Source organism: Delphinus delphis, chromosome X, assembly GCF_949987515.2.
Source record: "Delphinus delphis chromosome X, mDelDel1.2, whole genome shotgun sequence".
Lineage (NCBI taxonomy): Eukaryota > Metazoa > Chordata > Mammalia > Artiodactyla > Delphinidae > Delphinus > Delphinus delphis.
In genome coordinates, this window is record NC_082704.1 from 100493014 (window position 1) to 100513998 (window position 20985).

Here is a 20985-nt window from a genome sequence, read left to right on the forward strand (position 1 = left end):
TATTTGAAATGACCCAGACAGTCAATGAATTCTCTTCATTTAACTTAGTGTAGTTTCAAGTTACCAAAACCTGGAGAGACAGTTTTAGACAGACATTCCCAAAACATAATTATTTCTATAGAGTTTACCTAAAAGCTCTTTTTTTCTCCTTTACTCTTAGAGATCACAGAAGATTAAAGTTCCTGAAAACCCAGGCAGACCATTTACATCTCAAAGGCACAAGAGAAATACCAATTCCTTCTAGAAAGCTGGCTTAACCAATTACAGAAGGCTCACTTTGATACAATAGCAGAGCCACTGGAGGGCACTGTTCTCCAGATCTCTCGGCAGCCGCCACTCAGCAAGGACGGCCACCACAGGACGCCACATACTAGTGGACAGCCACCCTGCGATCTCCCCGTAACTTTCGGGGTCACCCTTGGAACTTTTGGGCCCCACATGTTAGTGGACAGCCACTCCAGGATTACCCGCAAGTTTCCATTCCCCGTCCTGTATTTCCCGACATCTCGGCGCTCACGGGAGTTTCCTCGGTCTCTTGGCTGCTCTGCCCTGTTGGGCTGCATCCCACAAGCCTACAAGGCCTGTGCTTGCCCAGCTTTGAGACCGAAGAAAGAGCCCGGAGTCAGCGACAGAGACATCAATGGTTTAACAGACGGGGGAGCTTACCTGTCTGAAGCAAGGTCCTGGAGCGACACCCCAGCGTGTGTAGCGGACAGCAGGCAGGACATGGCGGCAGTCTTCACTCCCCGGCGGAAGGGGAGATTACCAGTTGTAGGAAAATTGACATCAGGTGGGCTCATTAGTTACCAGGGAAACCAGTAGAGGGGCACGCCCCTCCCCGCCCCTTTGATAAGAACAATCACCAGCTGGGGCCTGGGGCGAGTAGTAGGAAGGTCAGTCATGTGCATAGGGTAGAGGTGAAGCAGGCACTGGCCGGACAGCGGAGGTACAGGGAGCAAGAGAACAGCCATCTTGAGTGGCCTGACCATAGAATCTTTATTTATCTACGGAGTGATCCCTGGGGACTTTGCTGATGGAGGTTTGGCATTAGTTCATTACTAGAAAAAGGAAACCTTAATATAAAGCCTTCCCTAGTTAGCTCCCTGTTCTGTAAGCAGAGTGAGTTTTGACTAAGATAAGAAAGAACCCTTATAGGCTGGGGTGGGGGGGAGAAGGAAGACAAGATTTTCTTCTTGTATGTTTTGTTACATTTAAACTTAATGGCATTAGTGACCACCTGAGCTTACTCAGTTTTGTTTAGATACCGAAGGCAGTTGTGGACTTCATGTCTTTCAGAGGCCAACCATGTAGTACTTGCATGAGGTGGGACCATGTCCTGGACACCAAGGGTTCAGTCCCATGCATCCTGTCTTTCTCATTGATTCTGTGGTAGTCAGTCTGCAAAGATGGCTTCCAAGAGCCATGCCTTCTGAAATTCATGCCTTTGTGTGGTCCCCTCCCACAATCAATCCCAATGAATCTGACTTGACTCAGTTTAACCAACAGAATGTGGTGAAAGTCATGCTGACCCTGAAGAAGATCTAGTTGCCTTCACTTTTGCACTTTTGGGAAACTGGAGCTGCCATGTAAGAAGTCTAGTACCCAGCTGGAGAGACCACATGGAGAGACCTTGGGGGAGGGACCAAGTGGAGAGTAGAGGCGGAGAACTGCATGAGGAAGGAGAGAAAGCAGGCCATTGTAGCATTTCAGTTTACCCTCCATATGTCTCCATTTCCATTGGTAATATGACACAACTGCATGAGAGTTCCTAAAGGAGCCCAGCAGTAGAACAGCACAGCTGATCCTACTCAATTCACATCAGAGATAATAAAAAGTTTATTGTTTCAAATCACTGGCTTTTGGGGTGGTCTGTTACATAGCAATAGGGAACTAAATCAATGCACTTCTCTCAGGCCTCTTTCCCCATGTCTCTCCTTCCCACCTCTTTCCTTGCACATCATGGTGAGGTGAGAGGCGAGAGACTATTGCATTGGTTCTTGCCCCAGTATGTGGGCATTACACATTTAACCTTCTGCTGCCCACACCCACACCCCCAAGAACCACATAGACTCTAATTAGCCAGTTAGATATAGCACATCAAGTCCATAAGCTGAGAGTATGTTTTTGGTTTGGTTTTTCTTATAGCTGATTTGGTGACATACTTAGAGATTTGAGAATAAATGCTCTTAAATACAACCTGTTGAAGTCCTTCATCAGTGATAAACTACAACTCAAAGATATTTTGGACAATAAAAAAGATGGAATGAAAAGTTACTACAATATATTTTCATTTTACATTAAGACAACCCAAATTTTAAAATGTAATTTCCAACCTGATTTCAGTAATACTAGCTACCCTTTATCTATCACCTACTAGGTACTATGCCTTCTGTATATTACTTGTAACCTGCATTCACAAGGACCCAGCCACATGGCCTTCCTTTTCTTCCTCCAACACACCAAGCTCATTCCTGCCTCAATGTCTTTGCATTAGTCTGCCCTTCGGATTAATGCCAAGTCTTTTCCTGGTTGTCCCCTTCTCTTGATTCTAGGTTCAGCCATAATTTTATCTCTTCCAAGTAGCCTTTCATAGCCACTCTGTAAATTAACCTCTTCAGGTAGTCACTTCCTGTCACATCCCCCTAGTTTATATTGTCATTGCATGTATCACTGTCTGAAATTTTCTCATTGATTCGGGAACTTGCCTTGTGTGTCACCTTCAAACAGAGAGTAAGACCTGTGAGTCAACAATACCGTCTCTGATTCTTTATTATGTCCCCAGCAACCAGAACAATGCTTGACACTAATAAGTAAATGAAGCGAGGAAGGAAGGAACTTTTACAACTTACCTTCAGAGAAGGTATTATTGTCCACTTGTATTTCTCATGTGGAATTCAGGGGTAAAAGAGGTCACATACCATGCTCAAGGTCTCTCAACTTAAAGTAAATGACTTGTCTGCTCTTCAGCCTATCCTGCTGTCCCCTCCAGGGTTTCCATGCGGTTAGGTTAGCAGATAAACAATTCTGTCAAGCACGATCTTAAAGGCGGTCTAGAAAAGACCAAAACAGATGACCTGAGCAGAGCAAACAGCTGCTCTCCTCTGCCAGAATCTCAGAACAAGCCCTAGGAACACTTCCTCTGGTGTTTTTTCCCATACAATTTAAGAGGTAAATGAGCGCTTTAAAGTTTAATTAAATTATTAAACATCATCAGCTCAAATCGATAGGTCTTAATGGTGTAATGAGCTTACTTAATCAAAAATAACACGTGACGAAAAGTTGAAAAATAAAGTTGTTCTCTGGGACTGATTGTAGACAAAGTGCTTAAGGTGACCAGCTGCCCAAAGCAGATATTGACAATGGACGGCTGAGGAGTTTTGTTAACACTCATATTCCAGGCAGCGAGAACAAGGCGCGGCTATATCATCATACTTAAAGCCATATGATTTAACAGGAGGGTGAGAGGCATCTGGGAGTCCAGAAGAAGGAAACGTCAGTAGTCAGCATTTGTCTGTCTTTCTAGTTCTGTGTAAGGTAGAAAATGCCCAGAACAGAGACTTTGCATAACAGCTGTATCTCAGTGGTGGAGATAGATTTATCACGACAATTGACATTAATTTCTTTCTACTAAGTTTCCTCTTTATGATTCCACATATTGCAAACAAATTTTAGTTATGATGTGACTTTCCTACAAGATGGCAAGAACATTCTGTCCACTATTAGTAACTGTCATTTGCATTGAAGACAGTGTCTTAAAGGCCTGATTAGCATGAGTCTGAACAAGAGAGAATGATCATTCATAGGTCTGTTAACAGATCTTGGCTTAGACAACTCAAGATCATACTCTCAGACCCTTAACCATGAAGGCTTACTTAAGTGCTATCCCAGTGGTCCTACCCCGAGCTGACTCACTGAATATGTCGACACTATCACAGAAAAATTGAATTCTATAACGACAACACAGAACTGGGGTTGTATCTACATGACAACCCACCAGCAGAGGAGCAGAGATGCTTGGAACATTAGAGGAAGAAAAAAAAAAAAAAAGACACTTATGCCCTCTCTGTGTGTGGGGGGGCTGGGCAGTTAAAGGAAATTTTTGTCTCCCTTTTTTTTTTTTTTTAAAGACAGAGATTATAGAGATGGAACAAAGAGGAGGACTCTCTGTTGCTAATTTTGCCAAATTCTTAGATGAATCATAAGAAAAAAAGGAGGATGTGTTAATACATTTCAGTCAGTAGGACAATTGTTGGGGGGGAGAGTAAGACATTGAGTCAACTTCTATAGGTTAATGTTTCATCGTTAGTTTTATTAATTTAAATACTCTTTTTCTTTTCCAAATAAATGCCCGTAATACTTTTTTGAGCAATTGCATCCACCCACTCTTGATTTTGGCATTTCCCCTGGGTGTGACCTAATACAGTAATAACTGCACAGTTTTACACAGATGCTCAAAATATTGAATACCTGTGCATCATTAAGAAGTAGCAATACTTGCCATGGGTGTAGGAATGTCTGTGATAAACCAGAAATTAGGTTTTCATTTTAATGCCCTTGGCCTCTTGAAAAAAAAAAATTTACAAAATTAAAAAAAAAATTCTGTATTAGTCCAGCACTTTTTCCACACCCCATAGTGCTGTAGGTATGACACCTCATGTCTAAAAAATGTGATTCTTTTTCTGGTTTTCTTGTCACAAGTCTTTTCCCCAGCAAAGAAGGCTTATTTTCAGTTTCCACATTTTTTTCTTGATTGAAAGTTTATAGAACCTTCTTAAAACCACTTACTGGATAATTCTTATAAAAGCATGTATGAAAATCCACACATCTTATCTGGGACTATTGTCTTCTTAAATGATCAAGCCTCTCATTTTAATCTTCAAGAGATATTTTTAGCCTTGTAGATGCTCCTTGGTCTCCAAATCAGCTCACAATCACATTTATAGATTTCGAAGCAGGGTATTTAACTAAATACAGGTACATTATAAGGATATAAATTATTTTTTCGGAGACTGAAAGTTTATATATATATATATCAGCACACCATTTTTGTAAATACGTTCTTTCTAATAAACCTTGTAACATTTTTAGCCCAGGACATACATTCCCTAATAGCCAGGTACACATAGAACCTTTTATTAATTCAAGAACTTTCTTTATATATTAGCTTTCATGTCATAAATATGTAATAAGAAGTATGAGGTGCTATTAAATTGTCTTATTGTTCTTAATTTTAGAAAATAAATATAACTTTAAACTGAAGCATGAAGAATAAAAATTTTCCTAAAATCAAAACATTTTTTATATTTTTCTTATAATGGATATATGTTCATGCATCGAATGGCAAACCACATTTATACAATTATTTTTAGCATTATACTCACAAAAACGGACCTTGCTATTTTTTTCGAAATCTACTGGCATTGAGTAAAAGAAGTTTGCATACGCAACTTATTCACATTGCTTTATTTTTGTTGTTCTTGTTGTTCGTATTGTTCAGTTCACAAAAAAAAAGGTACTTCAAGTCATCATATCCTCCCATTTAACCAGTGAAAGAGTAATCTTGAAAGAAAACATTTTACAAACTAGACACATACCCTGTTTATTTTCTCTGTAAAATGCACTCCATAAAGCAAGTCCATTTTTTAAACCTTTGCCGATATTATACAAAAATATTATTACGCAAGTAATAAATTTATCTTTAAACATCCAACTTTTTTGAAATTTAAAGCACACACCAAAACTTATTATTGTTAATTTTTAGTCTAAACATAGAACACCTTGTGCTTATACAAACTGCTGTTATCATGTGCTCATATACTCTTTACATAGATCTGGCAAATATACTCTGCCATTATGCATTAAATTATGTAAAAAAACTATAATCAGTGCAGAACTTGCCTATTTTTAAACAATGTTCTTTAACCATCCTCATCTATATTTGTTATTTATATAATTTCTTTTTGGAAAAAAATTTAAGGCAAGTGCAATCAAAATTACAAAATCACTATCTCTATTGCTAACATATGCAGCATTCCTAGTTAGTGAGTGATCTCCTTCCCTCTTAAAAATGAGAGTACAAAATGCTAAGTATGTTATGCTTGCTACAGTCGATTACATAGTCTTACCTATTAAGCCGTAGTGAAAATCTTTAGAGATATCAACACAAAAGGATACTTCTTTAAAGATATCAACACAAATGCTACACCAGCAGGAATCTGCTATCCCCTTCCTGTAATTTCTCGTTGCATGTCCAGTTTTCTCATGAAAATACACAGCAAGTTATTCAGATGCCCATTTTGAAGATGACTATGACTACAAGGTCACGGGGTGGCACAGAATACTTAAGGTGCAGTACTCATAAGATTGTCGGTTGTAAATTCACTTAATTCTATTGTGTTTCTATTTCACTTCAGTGATGGCATGGATTCTGTCAAGTAAGAGAAAACTAAAAAAAAAAAAAAAAATCTTATCAGTAACTGTATCTCTAAAGTTAGGCTTTGCTGAGGACATGTTATTTGCTATGGACATAATTTAAATGAAATCTGAAAAAATAAGATATTTCACAACCCTGGAAAAATAAAATCAACTAAAATAGGAAACTCATGGTAATAACCTTGGTGCTGTCATCGGCTTTTCTTATGATAGTTGCTGAGTGCAATGCCTCCCCCTTTTTATATAAATAAATAACTCAGGGCTACCACGTAATGGAAAAAGTAGGAAACGGAAACAATCACAGAATTTTTATGGGGAAACAAGAATAAGCTGGCTCTCTCCTTTAAGATAAAATGCATGTTCTTAAAGTGAGTTGAACAGAAACTTGGGTATTTATTTTTAGCCTGTGCCAAAAGGATTCACTGGTAATTTCCTGATGGAGTGCATTATCTTGGGAATTCATATAACTGTTTATTTAATGTGGTACATATATTGATTAAGCTTATTTAAATGTAATGCTAGTGTGTGTTTTCGATTAGAGTACACACGCCTTACACATGCACGCACGCATGTAGACTAATTTAGCACACTAAATACTTCATGTTGTCAAAGTTGACTGTTTCGAACTGCTGTTGTCCAGAATGTGTTCTGAAAATAAACCCAGCTCAACTGGTATATTGTCTCTTTCAGTTTAGTATAGAAATAAAAAAGGCTTTAATGCACTCAATAAAATTCTACTGTTGAATATTATTTTTTGGATGTTCTAGCGTTATAAAACTCTAGATGGTAAGCGGGCCTACAGTGGCTGTGGAAGTCACTAGCATATGTGTGGGAAAACTTAAACCAATTCTCTAGAAGAAACTCTTTGATGTGGCTAATCCACAAAGCATGTATAAGAATATTTTCTCTTAACTAACAGAAGCCTTGTCCTTGAAATTTGCACTTAGGATGAGTGACGTGATTAGTTTGTGAGAATCAGACATCAAATAGGACATTTCTTCTTAAGAAACAGAAGCTAGCAACCTCATCACTGGTACTCATTCCTGGCATAACAAGGAACATAAAGATCAACATTAGCCTAGTAAGACAAATCTATGTGGCTGGAAATATATTGTCAGAATAAGTGATTGAGGTATGAAATAAAGAACCAACTGATTTGTCACTGTTGTGTAGGTTGTCATTTTTCTGAAATAATGAGAGATGATGCATTTAATGTATCATCTCACATACATAGAATTACCTAAATTTTTGGCGCTGGATGAATATAGTCTTGGACTTTACGTCATTCACTAGATACGGTTCCCCAAATTACATGATCATAAATATTTCCTGGAATTCCATTGCTTTGGAGTGTGAGCCAGTAATCTATGCTTTTAACAAATGCTACAAGCGATTCTTATGCTAAAGGACATTTGGAAAAGTCTTCATCAGAGTTCATCTTTGAATGAATTCATTGTTAATGTGAGGAAAAATAATTGTTAAGTCCAAAAAATTTAGTACATTTTATACTGATGTATTTATTTTCACAACCAATATCTTCGGTATCCCTGTGTAATTTTGTCATTTTTCTTCCTTAACAGAAATGGAAGTAACAATAGATCTGTAGTCTCTTAGAAGGAAGGTGTGTTTTTAATTAACACTTAACTATTAGCTTTATTTGCTTCTTCTACGATGGTACAATTACTTTTTTGAAGTCATATATTTCATGACAAAGTTGGTTTTCTTGACTAGTTCTTTTTTTGTCCTTCTTTTCGAGAAATTCTCAAATAAAATGTTGTTGTCTATATAGTTCAGCTCTTTTCAGGACTTCTTCATTGTGAGTTCTGGTGGACAAACTGGGAGGAATTATTAAAAAAGGAAGACCCAGTTTATGGTGACATTCATCTGCTGCAAACTTTAATTTTGTATTCCAAAGAGTAACAGCAGTAGTAATGACAGAAACAATAAATCCTACACGCCTGTTGCTCAAAGAGGCCAGGGATGGGGGGGATGGGGGTCCTTGGGCCACCACATTAGAGTCACCTGTGGAGCTTATTAAATACATAGATTCTGGACCCCACTCCAGTATTATTGGCGTTCAATCTGAATTTCCATTTTTAACAAACTTTCCAGGCAATTGTTCTGGAGTCTAAAATTTGAGGCCCATCTGTTTTGCTCCTATAGTTTTCAACTCTGGTTGTCTTATAGAATAACCTGGAGGGTTTATTAAATAAACCAACCAACTGACTAACTAACAATAGGGACAAACTTCAGACTAGTATCATCTGAAATCTGTGGGACTTTAGGAGTTTTTAAACCTTTCCAGGCGATTCTAAGTGCACCTAGGTCTTAGAATTATTACTAGTAGGCCCATTAGAAGGATTCTATGAAAGAACTATCTCACTCCTCACCAAACCTTTACAGCACAGTATCAAACATGCCAAAATCATAATTTCTATTCATACATTATAACATTTAGCAATGAATTTCCCATTTTACTGAGGAAAAGCATGCTGAGACCACTGAAAAAAAGGATTTTCATTCAGAGTCCAGTTTTCCTTTCAAGTTCATAGTTGTGTAAACAGTTTTTTATTGCCAAGGACAATAGAAGAACTGAGATATTTCATTGCTTAATTTAAACCCGCTATTCATTTTCATAATTTTATAGTTCTCTTCGTCATATACATAGGCTTTTGGCATGTTCTGCTCTCTGATTTTTTGGATATTCTCCTTTTATTGGTTTTGTTTCCCAGAAGGTGGAAATTGGACTGCCTTAGCAGTTTTTCCATAATCCAGTCATTTGTGAACCATCTTGATGACTTTTGCCATATATCACCTTTCCTAGACTCTTATTTACCTATGTTTTTGTTTAAAGTATTTAGTATATATTATTCTACCAGAAATAGTATCCACAAGGTCAAGTTTGATCTACTACTTAAGTCTTTTTTTTAATTCTAACACATTTTAAATCAAATACATAAATATTCAAATAAAAACTTCCCTCTGTGTACCATCTCAAATCAACATAACACTGGAATAAAAATCCCTAATTTGGGCAAACAATTGGCTAAATTATTCATCAACTTCAGATATTCTCGATCCTTCAGAACTTCACCCACCCTCCACCACCCCCACCCCCACCCCCGCCGCCACATCAGTATCACTGGGCATTAAACATTGATTGAAAATGTAAGCTTAATCAAGCAATTTGTTTGCATTACTCTTACAGGCCATACATACATGTTAAAAATCCCACAGCAGCGATTAGTTTACTACTATTTTAATTCTCTGAATATTCGCCTCCTTCTATGTTTCTGTTTTTCCAGTAAAAGTAGATCTGATATCAATTAGGAATCTTCTAGAAATAAGTAAGATGTTCCTTGACGATCAGTCTTTTAACCAGCTGTTAATGAGTGTAATTGAAAGTTCCTGAGAATTTATGTGTGTGTATGAGGCGCACACATAGTCCCAAATATTCTTCAACTATAGAGTTCTTTCTTGATATTTTTAATAATATGTCAGGTCCTATGAGTCACAGCTTAAAATACAATATAGAAATTATACACTGAGTCATAATCCACATAACATTTTACTTTTTCAGTAGAAGTTATTTTTTCACACTGAAAAATCCTACTGAGGTAGAAATGACTTTGTGAAATTTTAAATATGTTAATTACTTTGAAATCCAATCTGAAATAGCCTTACAGTTTTTTAAAAAAAAATTACTTTCCATTTTTCATAATGATTTATCTCTGCTTTACCTTTCTTTAATAAGTGTTCCTTAAAAGGCTTTCCTAAGACATGAATTTTGCCTAAGCAGCCCATTTGTTCTAAAAGGTTTATGGTTGTTCACTTGTTACACTTGTGATAGAAAGATTTACCACTATTCCCCTCCCCCCAAATAAATAATATTAATAATTTTATTTATCTTTAACATAAAATGAAAAGTAAGGCCAAAACATTTCCCTTTAGGAATAACTGTGCACTACAACTAGGTGGAAACAGGGTTAAAAATCATAAAGTGATTAAAGATTTTGGTCACTTTATAATATTACCTGAGGGGACTTTATTTTAAGGTCCTTATGTGAGTAGTACCTTAAAAAGAAAGGAATAAAATACCTGGGGAGCAAGAAGTAAGGAAAAGAAACAGCAAAGAGGATTCACGTGTTATCATTCCTTTCATTTCTGTTCCTGAAATCATTTTATGAAATAGATGAAGGGAAAATGCAGAATTTAACCTTGAAAAGATCATTAACGTGATAATAACTTTTAAGTGACTGAGTTTGTGATTCAAACTTCTCACAAATCCAGTAGTGAAGAAAAAAAGGGGGATTGTAAGTGGACTTGACTTTTTAACACTGGTTTTCTTTTTGTTCAGCCAATTGGCCATTTCTTAAGTCCCCTTCTCCATAATCATAATAGAAATCAAGTCTAAGAATTATAAGCTTATACAGACATAAACAGAGAGGGAAAGAAAAGTATAACGAGAGTTGTCAAATTAACGAAGGTACTTACAGAGGTTCCAACAACACATTATTAATTTATTTTCATCGATGATCAGGTAGAAACCAGAAGAAACATTTGTAGCTTAATAAATAATTTAATTTCTTGAATTTCTATGTAACATATAAATTTATTTTTACAGGATATATAGAGAGCATACTCATAGAGAGCAACAGACTTATGAAACGACTGTAAAACACAAATTATAATTCAAGTTTAAAATTTCTCATTTTTACACTTGTATTTGTCTATTTTCCTATTGCTAGTGAAAGCAAAACCAAATATATAATTGTAAGTATTCCAAGAAAAAGAGGAGTGCCTCCATCGCCTACACGAGTTACATACATTCCAGGTTGTACAAAATCGAAGAGGGTGGGCAGAACTAAAGGGAAACACTGGGGAAAATGCACTTTTTACTGACTGCTGAACATATCTGAGAGTGTCTGAGTTTAAAATTTGACTTGAACACCAGCAGAGGAAAATGACTAAACTCATTTTCCTATTTGGGTTCTCTCAAACTCTGAAAATGTAAAAGTTTTTACAATTCAATAGCAGATTATATGAACATATCTCCACTACTTTGGTTGAAAGAACACACTAAGGATTCTAGCTACCAGGAGCATATGTTGCAAGGAATATGGACAACTGTCCACATATCCTAACAGAAAGATGTCTTCATCCCAGTTGAGAATTAACCTAAAACACTCACATCTGATCTCCCCAAATTTAGTCTCTCATTGACTAGTAAGGATAGATCCGAATTACTTTGCCACATGTTCATGCACTATGTAATATGTAGTTTTACATTAAATTTTTTTTTTAATGACCAGCATGCCCTTTGAAATTTAAGGTTATCTGGACTATGAAGACTGAAATTTACACAACATTAATATTACATGTAAGAGTCTCAAGTTCATGTGCAGTTCTTCGGTTTCTATTCATTTAGTAGTGGAGGGAATACAGTGTAATGACTTGCCTTTGTTAGAAAGAGAATTCCTTTCGGGCTGTAGACCCTGGGGGATGCATCAATGAAGGTAGTGAATGGTAGAGAAAACAATAGTGTCTTACTTAACTTTAATGAACGATTCAGAAACATGAGTTTGTCAGTGGACTCAGAGACTAATTAGAGGAACATTTACTAAAGGGAAAAAGGAAAGTTTTCTTTTTATGTATCTTATGTGCATATAATGGAGAGATGTTTTGTGTTCTGAGCCTGGAAGGAAGAAATGATACTTGATGGAAAATTAGAGCTGAGTTCCTTCTTTTTAGTCTGGGCATTCTCTATACATGTGACTGAAGTTTGACGATGACAAAACACATAGGATTAGGATTAGGATTAAGTCATCATCATCATCATCATCCTTCTCTTTACTTAAATTTAGTCAGGTCTTATAGCTCCCTGTGACAGTACCTTAATTAACGTAGCACAAACTTTCATCTTGCTGCCCATAATGAGTAAAAAGTAAAACTTTAAATAACCACCACCTAACTTCAGTTCATTCTCAAAATTCTTCATACTACCCTAAAGTTATATCATAAATCCTGAAACTGGCATAAGCACAGTTGCTGAAAACCAAGTATATAACCAATTCTAAATCTTGGCATAAGAAAACTGGGTCCCTTTGGAAAAACACGTCAAATGGCTGTTTCTTCTACTCCTGCACTAAATTAATTCTTCTTAGTTTCGTTGTAGTAGAATGATTAGATCAACCCATAACAAAGTTTAAAGAAATAAGGCGTCATGCCACATTGCATGATTTCACATCCCCCCACCCCCAAGTATCTTTTGAGTAAATTAAGAAATGAATAAACTATCAACTCTTACTTATTTGGGCATGAATTACTTGTCATCAATCAAAGTTTTTCCTCACTGTAAACCAATCCTCCCACAAAGCTGGGTCAGGCTGGAAGAGGAATTGCCTCTGTTAAGAGAACAACAGTCATCCCCTGAATTTTCACGAATAAAGGTAAGGAATAGTAGCCACAACAGTGCTTACAAGACATGTGGTTTATCTGAATGCCAGTTTCCGAGAATACGCTCTAAATTGAAACATCGACAATTTTTTAGGTGATGGATGTCTTTGAGACTAACATCCCAGAAATCACAGTTTTGTACACATTCACAATTCTGTCTGAAATTTCAAGTGCTTCGTTATTTTCTTTAATCCTTTTTACAGACTCAAGGTGTCCTTAAACCCAAGTTTAAGGTCTGTGGTTAAGGATAATGCAAATTTAACTGTTGGTTACTTTCTTTGTTCAGAACAATAAAGTGGGAAGGGTTAGTGATAAGGCAAGGAATAGCTCTGCTTCCATTGACAAGCTGCTCCTTTTAGGGAACTCAGTTGCATTATCATGTCTTTGTAATGACTGTATATGTTGTTAAAAAAATTCTTCAGCAATAGGGAATATGTAGGTAGGATTTCTAATCCATTTAATAATATTTCACCTCTTTTAATCAACTATAACAATAGTGGGAATAATGACCAAGCAAGTTCAGATCAGGAACAATAAGGGATTTTCCACTTCTGTGTCTATGTATTCATTTAGTTCCATTCAGTCATTTTACTTGCACAGTATCAATGGTCTCCTCTGAATTTGAATAAGCTTTCTTCTGGGACTAATGATATAAACTTAAACTAAATTAAAATAAGAAAGAAATTAAGCACAAGATAAAAAAATACTTCTTAGAAAAAGGAGAACTAGGGTATCATTCCAGAATCTGAAGATAATTCACAAATGTATGAATTAATGTTTTCCTAGAAATGGTGATCTAAATTTACATAGATGGTATCTGTCAAAAGTTAATGACTATTCTAGGATAAATAAAACTTACTTGGAGTTTAGGGTCGGCTCTCAGTTATTATTTGTTCTTGTCATACAATGCTAAATAATATTGAAATAAGGAAAAAAGCAGTATTTAGGTATTTAAGTCAATAGGGTTCAAATACATATACTATGAAGAAAGTAATAAATGCAAAATGGTTGACTGAACAATCAGGGGTTCATCTATAGAACTATAGTAGGTTCAGGTGTCTGAACTCATCCTGTGTTAGATTTATTTCATAAAATTGATCTTAACTTAAATCAGCTGGCTGCATGAGATACAAATTTCTTCTCTGCCCATAGAAGACCTATGGAATGGATTACAAATTAAATAATCAAAGATTTGAGCACCAGTATAAAGGGTAGGACGCTCATAGGCAGCAAGTAGAGGTTACATTAAAGAACCAGGTGGACTTACGAATCCATAACATGTCACATTGGAGTCTGAGCAGCGAATGATGAAAAACAGGCAATACCAAACAACACACATGTCCAAGTCCAGACGCTGATTATCTCCCTCTGCTTGGCTAACATATTCACACTTTCAACTGTGTTTTTACAGCTAGAATATTCTTATCCCCCACAGTCCCCACCGAAAAAAGAGAAGGATGAAACCTAAGCACTAGGGAAAATACATTTTTCTCTCTCTTTATTGTGAATTCTAACATAACTTTTGTTAAACATAGAGCACGTAAACACATGACAGTTTCCTTCATTTGTTTTCACATGGAGCTGATAGAGGAATACTTGGGAGGAATGTTTCTAAAGCCATAGATAGCTTCTTCTTCCATTTATTTTCTAAAAATATGACAAAGCATTAGAGGAAAAAAAACGCTTTTTAAGTTGTGAGAATATCAAATATTACCCATCAATCCCTGAATCATGCTATTCAAAGTTCTTAAATCTACACTAAAAATAGAACAAAAAATGTACTCCCAATGCAGCTAAATTAACACCTATGGATGCCTAAAATATGACTGTGGTCTGAATACTTCCTCTACATTTATTCCACACTTTCATCGTGCACTTAAAAAAAAATAAAAAAAAAAACAAAGAAATAAACCAGGCCATTGCCATGTTTACAGTTTTCTGAGCACTGGGGGAATCTGGAATCCAGTCCAATGAGGTTGACTGCCACCAGTCCCTGACAGGTGTCCATAGTACAAAGTAAACAATGGCCTTCTTGGATTCTGAAAATAAACCAATGTGCAAAGCTGACCTTAAAGTTTATGTGTCCTTGCAGCTTCAGTTCTGGTTTGTGAAAATGTGACACAGGTCCAAGGGGAGCACGGGAATAAAGAACAGATTGTAGAGAAGGACCGAGGCGAGTTGTCAGGGAAATAAGCATTTTTTTAGCTAATAAAAATCAATGCACATCCTGAAGGTCCTTTACCTTGTCACACAAATATGAGACGTTTGCATTGTTACAAAATTCTTATACTCATCTCTCATACATCTGCAATTCAGTTTTACCCTCCCCAGTGAACTCTACTGAAGTTTACATTTTTGTGTGTGTGGCCAACTCATACCTTAGTATTGTGACCAAAAGTGTAGAATTGTTTTCTCATTATATGGTGGTAGGAATAAACCAAACATACAATACTCACTACACGAGCCCACAGACGATGGCTGGAATGGAAGTTCCTATAATGAATCACTAAAGTAATGCATGAGTTCTATTATCAGTGTTTTCATCACACTGATTTTTTTTTAAAACTAAAAGTTACTTAGGTAATATTTCCCTTTAGCAATTCTGCCCTCTGCAAGTTCCTTTATGATTGATGTTTCATCATTTTCAACATGACTATGTATTAGCTGCTATGTCATTCAAACGTAAAACTAAATGGTAAGAGATGAATTTCCTGGGAGCATCAGCTTTCTGTTTCTGACAGATAGAATTATACAGTTAAAGTAAAACTAATTATTTATACAGTAAAAATTAATTATTTTAAATACCTTCTCACCTAATTTAAAAACTATTTTGTGTAAATAATGTTTATTTTGAAAATACTGATTTCTGTTGGTATTCATATGTTTGACCTCCTGAGTGCTTATATAAACACTTTGATATTAATAAGTGTTGCTTATGTTCACAAACTGAAACCAAACACTTGATTCTGAATATAGCACTGAAAATTAAATACAGTAAATTAACATTTAAATACAAAGGGACCCCATAATAAGTTTCACAGATTTGCACTGACTCTTTAGAAAATAACATTTTCTATAATACAAGGTGACAAAACATATTTGATGACACATCCTGCCCTTCCCTTTGGTTTGGAAGCCTTCAATGTAAATTTCACTTTGACTTGTGTTGATTCACCCTTTTGAGTTAACTTGCCAGGCATTTGCACATAATCTCATTTGCAGAAAATTATAGAGGGAAAAGAGGAAGTAGAATAGTAAACAAAAACAGCCACAAACACATTCATGCCTTTCCAGGAAGTGATCAAATATAGGGCTTGATTTTTTTGTTTTTTTTTGTCTTTTTGCTTTTTTTTGTTTTTGTTTCTTTTGTTGTGTGTTTTTATATATATATATGTATATATATATATATTTATATAAGGGTACATCAACTCATTTAAAAAACGGAAACAGCACACTCTCCCCCATTTTCTGCCCTTGATCTTCTCTTCTTAGCACTCTGTAGTGGTCACTGTCAAGTGACTAGCACACTTTTGGGTCTGGAGTGTATTCTGACGAGCAGTGAATTAAATGTTAAGACAGTTAGACCCCCCCGAACCCCTTCTCAGAGTTTACACATCATGCCGCCATTAGAAGGGTAGAGGTGGGGAATGAGGTGGGACAAGGAAGATATTCAGGGCTCTGATTGGCGCGGCCCTCCTATGAACAAGTGTTCTTCTCATCTTTTTTTTTTTTTTTTCCCAAATGGCAATGCTGGCATTCGTTGCACTGCTTTCTGAAGGCCCTCATGGCCCTGCTGATCCTAGGCAGAACCCAAGAGAGGATCCGGCGCTCCTTGTCCCATCGGATAGATTTGTCCAAGCACCCCAAGGAAATGTTAAAAGCAAAACAAAAATCAAGGAAAGGAAATAAAAACCCATTCTAAAACTAAACTAATGAAGCAAAAAAGGGTTTTCTATCTATACATAAGTCTCTTCTTTAAAAAAAGGTAAATTTACAAATTCTAACGACATATAAAACAAAGTCAAAAAATGTAATGGTAAGAGACATGGTAAAACAGGAAGACACTGATGCTACAAAGAAATTGCAAAAAACATATGTACAAGACCCTGTTTTTCCTCGTGTTCTAGAGATTGTAATGCATGTTTTTAACAGCAGCAGTCGAGGATTTAGTTCCAGGCACTGGACTGCAGACTCCACTCAGACTCCCAGGGACGGGGTGTCCCTTGCTTTTCTGTCACCATATCACACTGGATATACTGGTCTCCCTTGGCAACAGCGGCAGGATGGCACTGTTTGTGTGGGCCTCGTCTGGATTCTGCTCCCTGCTCGATTTTGTCTGTGGCCGCTGACCGTTGATGAGTGTCATAGGGATGTTACAATAGGTATGCTGATTTCCCATGGAGGTAAGAGGCAGGGTGCCGGTAGGAGGTACGTCGTATTCATAGCTTCGGTAGTAGTGTTTCTGACGCATTTGTGAATGGTAAGTGTTGTGAAAGGTGGATCGGAGATCTGGATGGGCAGTGGCTAGAGCTGTGGAGGTGGCCGCAGCCATGGAAATGGCTGAGACAGTCTGCAGCTCCCCGAAAGGCCCCTGCTCACTAACATCTAAAGCCTGCTCGTGCGTAACGGGTTCTATCCTCTTAAAAGGCATTTCATATTGTAAACGTTTCCAGAACTTAGAGTTCAGCTTGTTGCATTTTGGTCCATGCCATTTAATAACGGTCAGGAGCTTGATGGTGTGCTTGAGGGCCTCGACCTCCTGGTAGTTCATAACTCCTCGTAGCTCACTGCATTCAATTAGTATCACTTTAATTTCTCCAGTCACAAGCATGTTTCGAAGTCTGGTCTCCAGCTCAAAGATGCTCCAGCCCCTTCTGACTACGTAATTTGGGGTCATGACAATAATCAGCCGCTTGCTTTGATCTACACACCTTGCCACATCTTCAATATATGCTACAACAGAGAAGAGGGTTTATCAGAATAAGTAAATTGAACATTGGGTCCAGAAAGCCCCAGTAAATTCTCTTTCACACATTAAATGAGAATTGCTGGTTCTTTTTGCTAGGTAAACCCTTGAGAAGATGAAAATAGCCAATGATCACTTTGAACAGAGTATGGGACTTTTCTTCTCTCAAAGATAGAAATGTTTTCCCAGGTACAAATCTCTCACTTCGTTTCTTTAAATGTCAAGGCTTATAACATGAGACGCTTTATAGAATAATAGAAGTAGCTTCCTCAGGGGTATCAACACTTATTTTTCATTTGAACACATAATGCCATTTCTTTCTTGAGAAACTGAAAGATGTAGAAGAACTAAAAGTTTAAATTCTGTTTAAAAATGATGATTACACAGACGGACACAAGTATATGCACACTCTTAAATGAAAACATTAACTTACTTCCAGTTGGGATTAAATCTCTATCTGGTATAAACAACTTATATCCATAATGCTTTTCAAGCATATCAGGTAGGATTTCAAGAGCAAAGCGTTCTTCTTCCCCAGTCTCTTGATTCCACTGGTCAGGATCCACTTTGGTGTATGATAAGTATGCATCATAATCTTTATTATCTGTCAAGAACATTACAGAGTAAAGCTGAAGTCACTACTCTACAAAGAAAACAGCAGGACATGAGAACATTCACCTCATTTCATAAATATCTCCAAGTGTCCCACTTCTGGGATGCCAAAGAAAGAAGTCTTTATTAATTTTCATTAAGAATACAATAATGCCAAGTATCGTGGAATGAATTTGGGGGTATAAAGGAGTCACTATTTTTGTTGTTATCAAGACAGTAGGAGAAAAATTAATGAAAAGAGCAATGAAATGGTAACGCTCAACATCTTTGATGCACAGATCATAGAGAATTTTGACAGCTTATAAAAGCGACATACTTGGATAGTACGTTCTTATTCTACATAAATGTACATTCACCTAATCAAAGAAAGAACACTGAAACTGGCTTGAGGAATGGTTTTTAGGTTGTGTGTGTTGTGCTGATTTTCTTTTGGGGAAAAAATAAAATGAAATTTGGAATAATTTTTCTTTGGGAGCTGGTTCTTGGATTTTAGAACTGAGTTTGGTATGCTGAATTATTATAGAAAAACATATTGTTTTCCTGATCTTCATTTACCTTACATGTAAATTATTGCCAAATTATTTTTCATCATGTTAATCAGTTTGACTATAAGAATCCAAAATTATAATATAAATGAATGAAACTTAGTTCTAAAATTTGATTTCTTTCCTCATTCTTCCCCATATTTACATGAGAACTCTACAAATATTTGATGATTACTATTGTGCATTATTTTTATCTTAACGTAAACATCCCCAAATTCTCATTTGTTGTTTCTTAGAATAAGAAGTCATTTATCTTCTGCATAGTCTCATTCTCCAATTTCGTTTTCAGAGTGTGATATCAGGATTCATAATTCACCTCAATTCTAAATACTATCAGTATGCTGAGCCTATCAATATCAATATGCTTAGGTCTCTTTTGTGCTTCTTTCCCAATGACTGTCATTGTATTATTTGATTATTAGATCAAGTTGAATTGAAACACTCTTAAATTTCAGAACAAAATGAACTGGGCATTTGGTATAGAAAATTTAAAATCTTTGGGGTATAAAACATCAAAGATACAGGGGCATCCACGACTTGCTCTGGATGGCTTTGGGACACTCCTTTTGACTTCAAAGACACTAAAGCTCACTTCTATAACTTGTCATGGAAAACTCAAAAAACTGTTTACTTCACCTAAAGTTAACACAGGCATATAAGAAGCTAGCAATTCTACTATAGGATCCCTGGGGAAAAGAACCTTTAGCTATGGAAGATTTCTTTAAAGCACATTTCAGGTAAAAAAAAAAAAAAAGTAATCATCCCTATCATATTTTGGTATTTGATATTTTCTTTATTCTTCAACCAGGATATAGTTGTACATAGTAAAAATAAAATTCAATTCTCACAAAAAATAATAATTATGTTTGTTATACCATGTCTACGCACACATGCCAGCAGTCTACAGTGGTACCATTTTGTTGATGTAAATACTTCAGTTGAGTAAGAAATCATAGAAAATAGCACATAATAAAGCTATAATATAATACCAGTTAGTATTTAATTAAAATGTCAATTTATTAGATAATCACATGCCATATCTATGAGATAAAATCTTCCCCTTTGCAATATGGGTCAGTAGCTTCCAGTTTAGTAGAAGATGTAGACAAGTCAACAATCTATTTCCAGAGGATAAATGTGTTGCAAAGAGTAGTACAGGGGTCATGGGCCAAAGGGAGGACTCTTTAAGCCAGACTGCAGATTGTAGAATGATTTCATGCATATACTACTTTCTTTCTGGGAGGTTTTCCTCTTCCAGATTTTTACAAAGTACTGTAAAGTGCTGAAGTTTGCTCAGACCTGAGATGTATAATGACTAGATTCTCATTCTTTGCTTTTTGCCTTCTGTAGGCTTAAAAAATATTTGATAACCAGATCAATATGAACAACAAAAAGAACAGAGCACTTATGACTCAGAGGAGATGTAAACAATGGTCCACCAATACTCGTAAGTTCCAGCTGGATATCACTTCTGCTTACATGACACTGTTTCTGGTTCCCCTGCCTCTTCAATGGACATCTCTCTTCCAATCCATAAATACTGTCATTTCTCAAGATGTTTTCTGTGGCCTGTTTCATTTGTCTTTCAGTCTGTTTTCCCTTAAAAATCTCCTTTCCTCCTATGACATCAACAACCACTTCTGTGTAGACGTCTCTCTAATGTAGATGTCCAATCTCGTCTTCTTTCTCATGACTCTGTAACCTGGACCCCTTAATTTGGATGCTCAGCATGTACCTCACATTTGACATGTTCACAACGAAACAAGCTTCCCATCTCAAGCTTTGTTTTCACATTTTATTTCACTTAAATTTTATTAACATAACAATCTCACATCTTTAGTCTCCAAACTTCAGAGGCATGTTCCACTTATCTCTTTGCATTACCAATAACCTCACAGCCATTCACTGCTGAAAATCCTTTGGATTCTGTTTCCATCCTAGGTGAGGCCCTACTCTCTTCTCAACTGTTATAAT

General features: G+C 36.4%; 1 protein-coding gene across 1 annotated transcript in view; it reads right to left on the reverse strand.

Annotated features, from left to right (window-relative positions):
- Window positions 1-17122: 17122 nt before the first annotated feature.
- Window positions 17123-20985, reverse strand: part of IL1RAPL1 (interleukin 1 receptor accessory protein like 1) — a 653817-nt gene continuing 649954 nt past the window's right edge. Inside the window, exons 9-10 of the mRNA XM_060002071.1 lie at window positions 18288-18458; window positions 17123-17841 (exon numbers count right to left, since the gene is read on the reverse strand). Coding sequence (XP_059858054.1) covers window positions 17123-17841; window positions 18288-18458 — 890 coding nt within the window. The remainder of the gene's footprint in view (window positions 17842-18287; window positions 18459-20985) is intronic.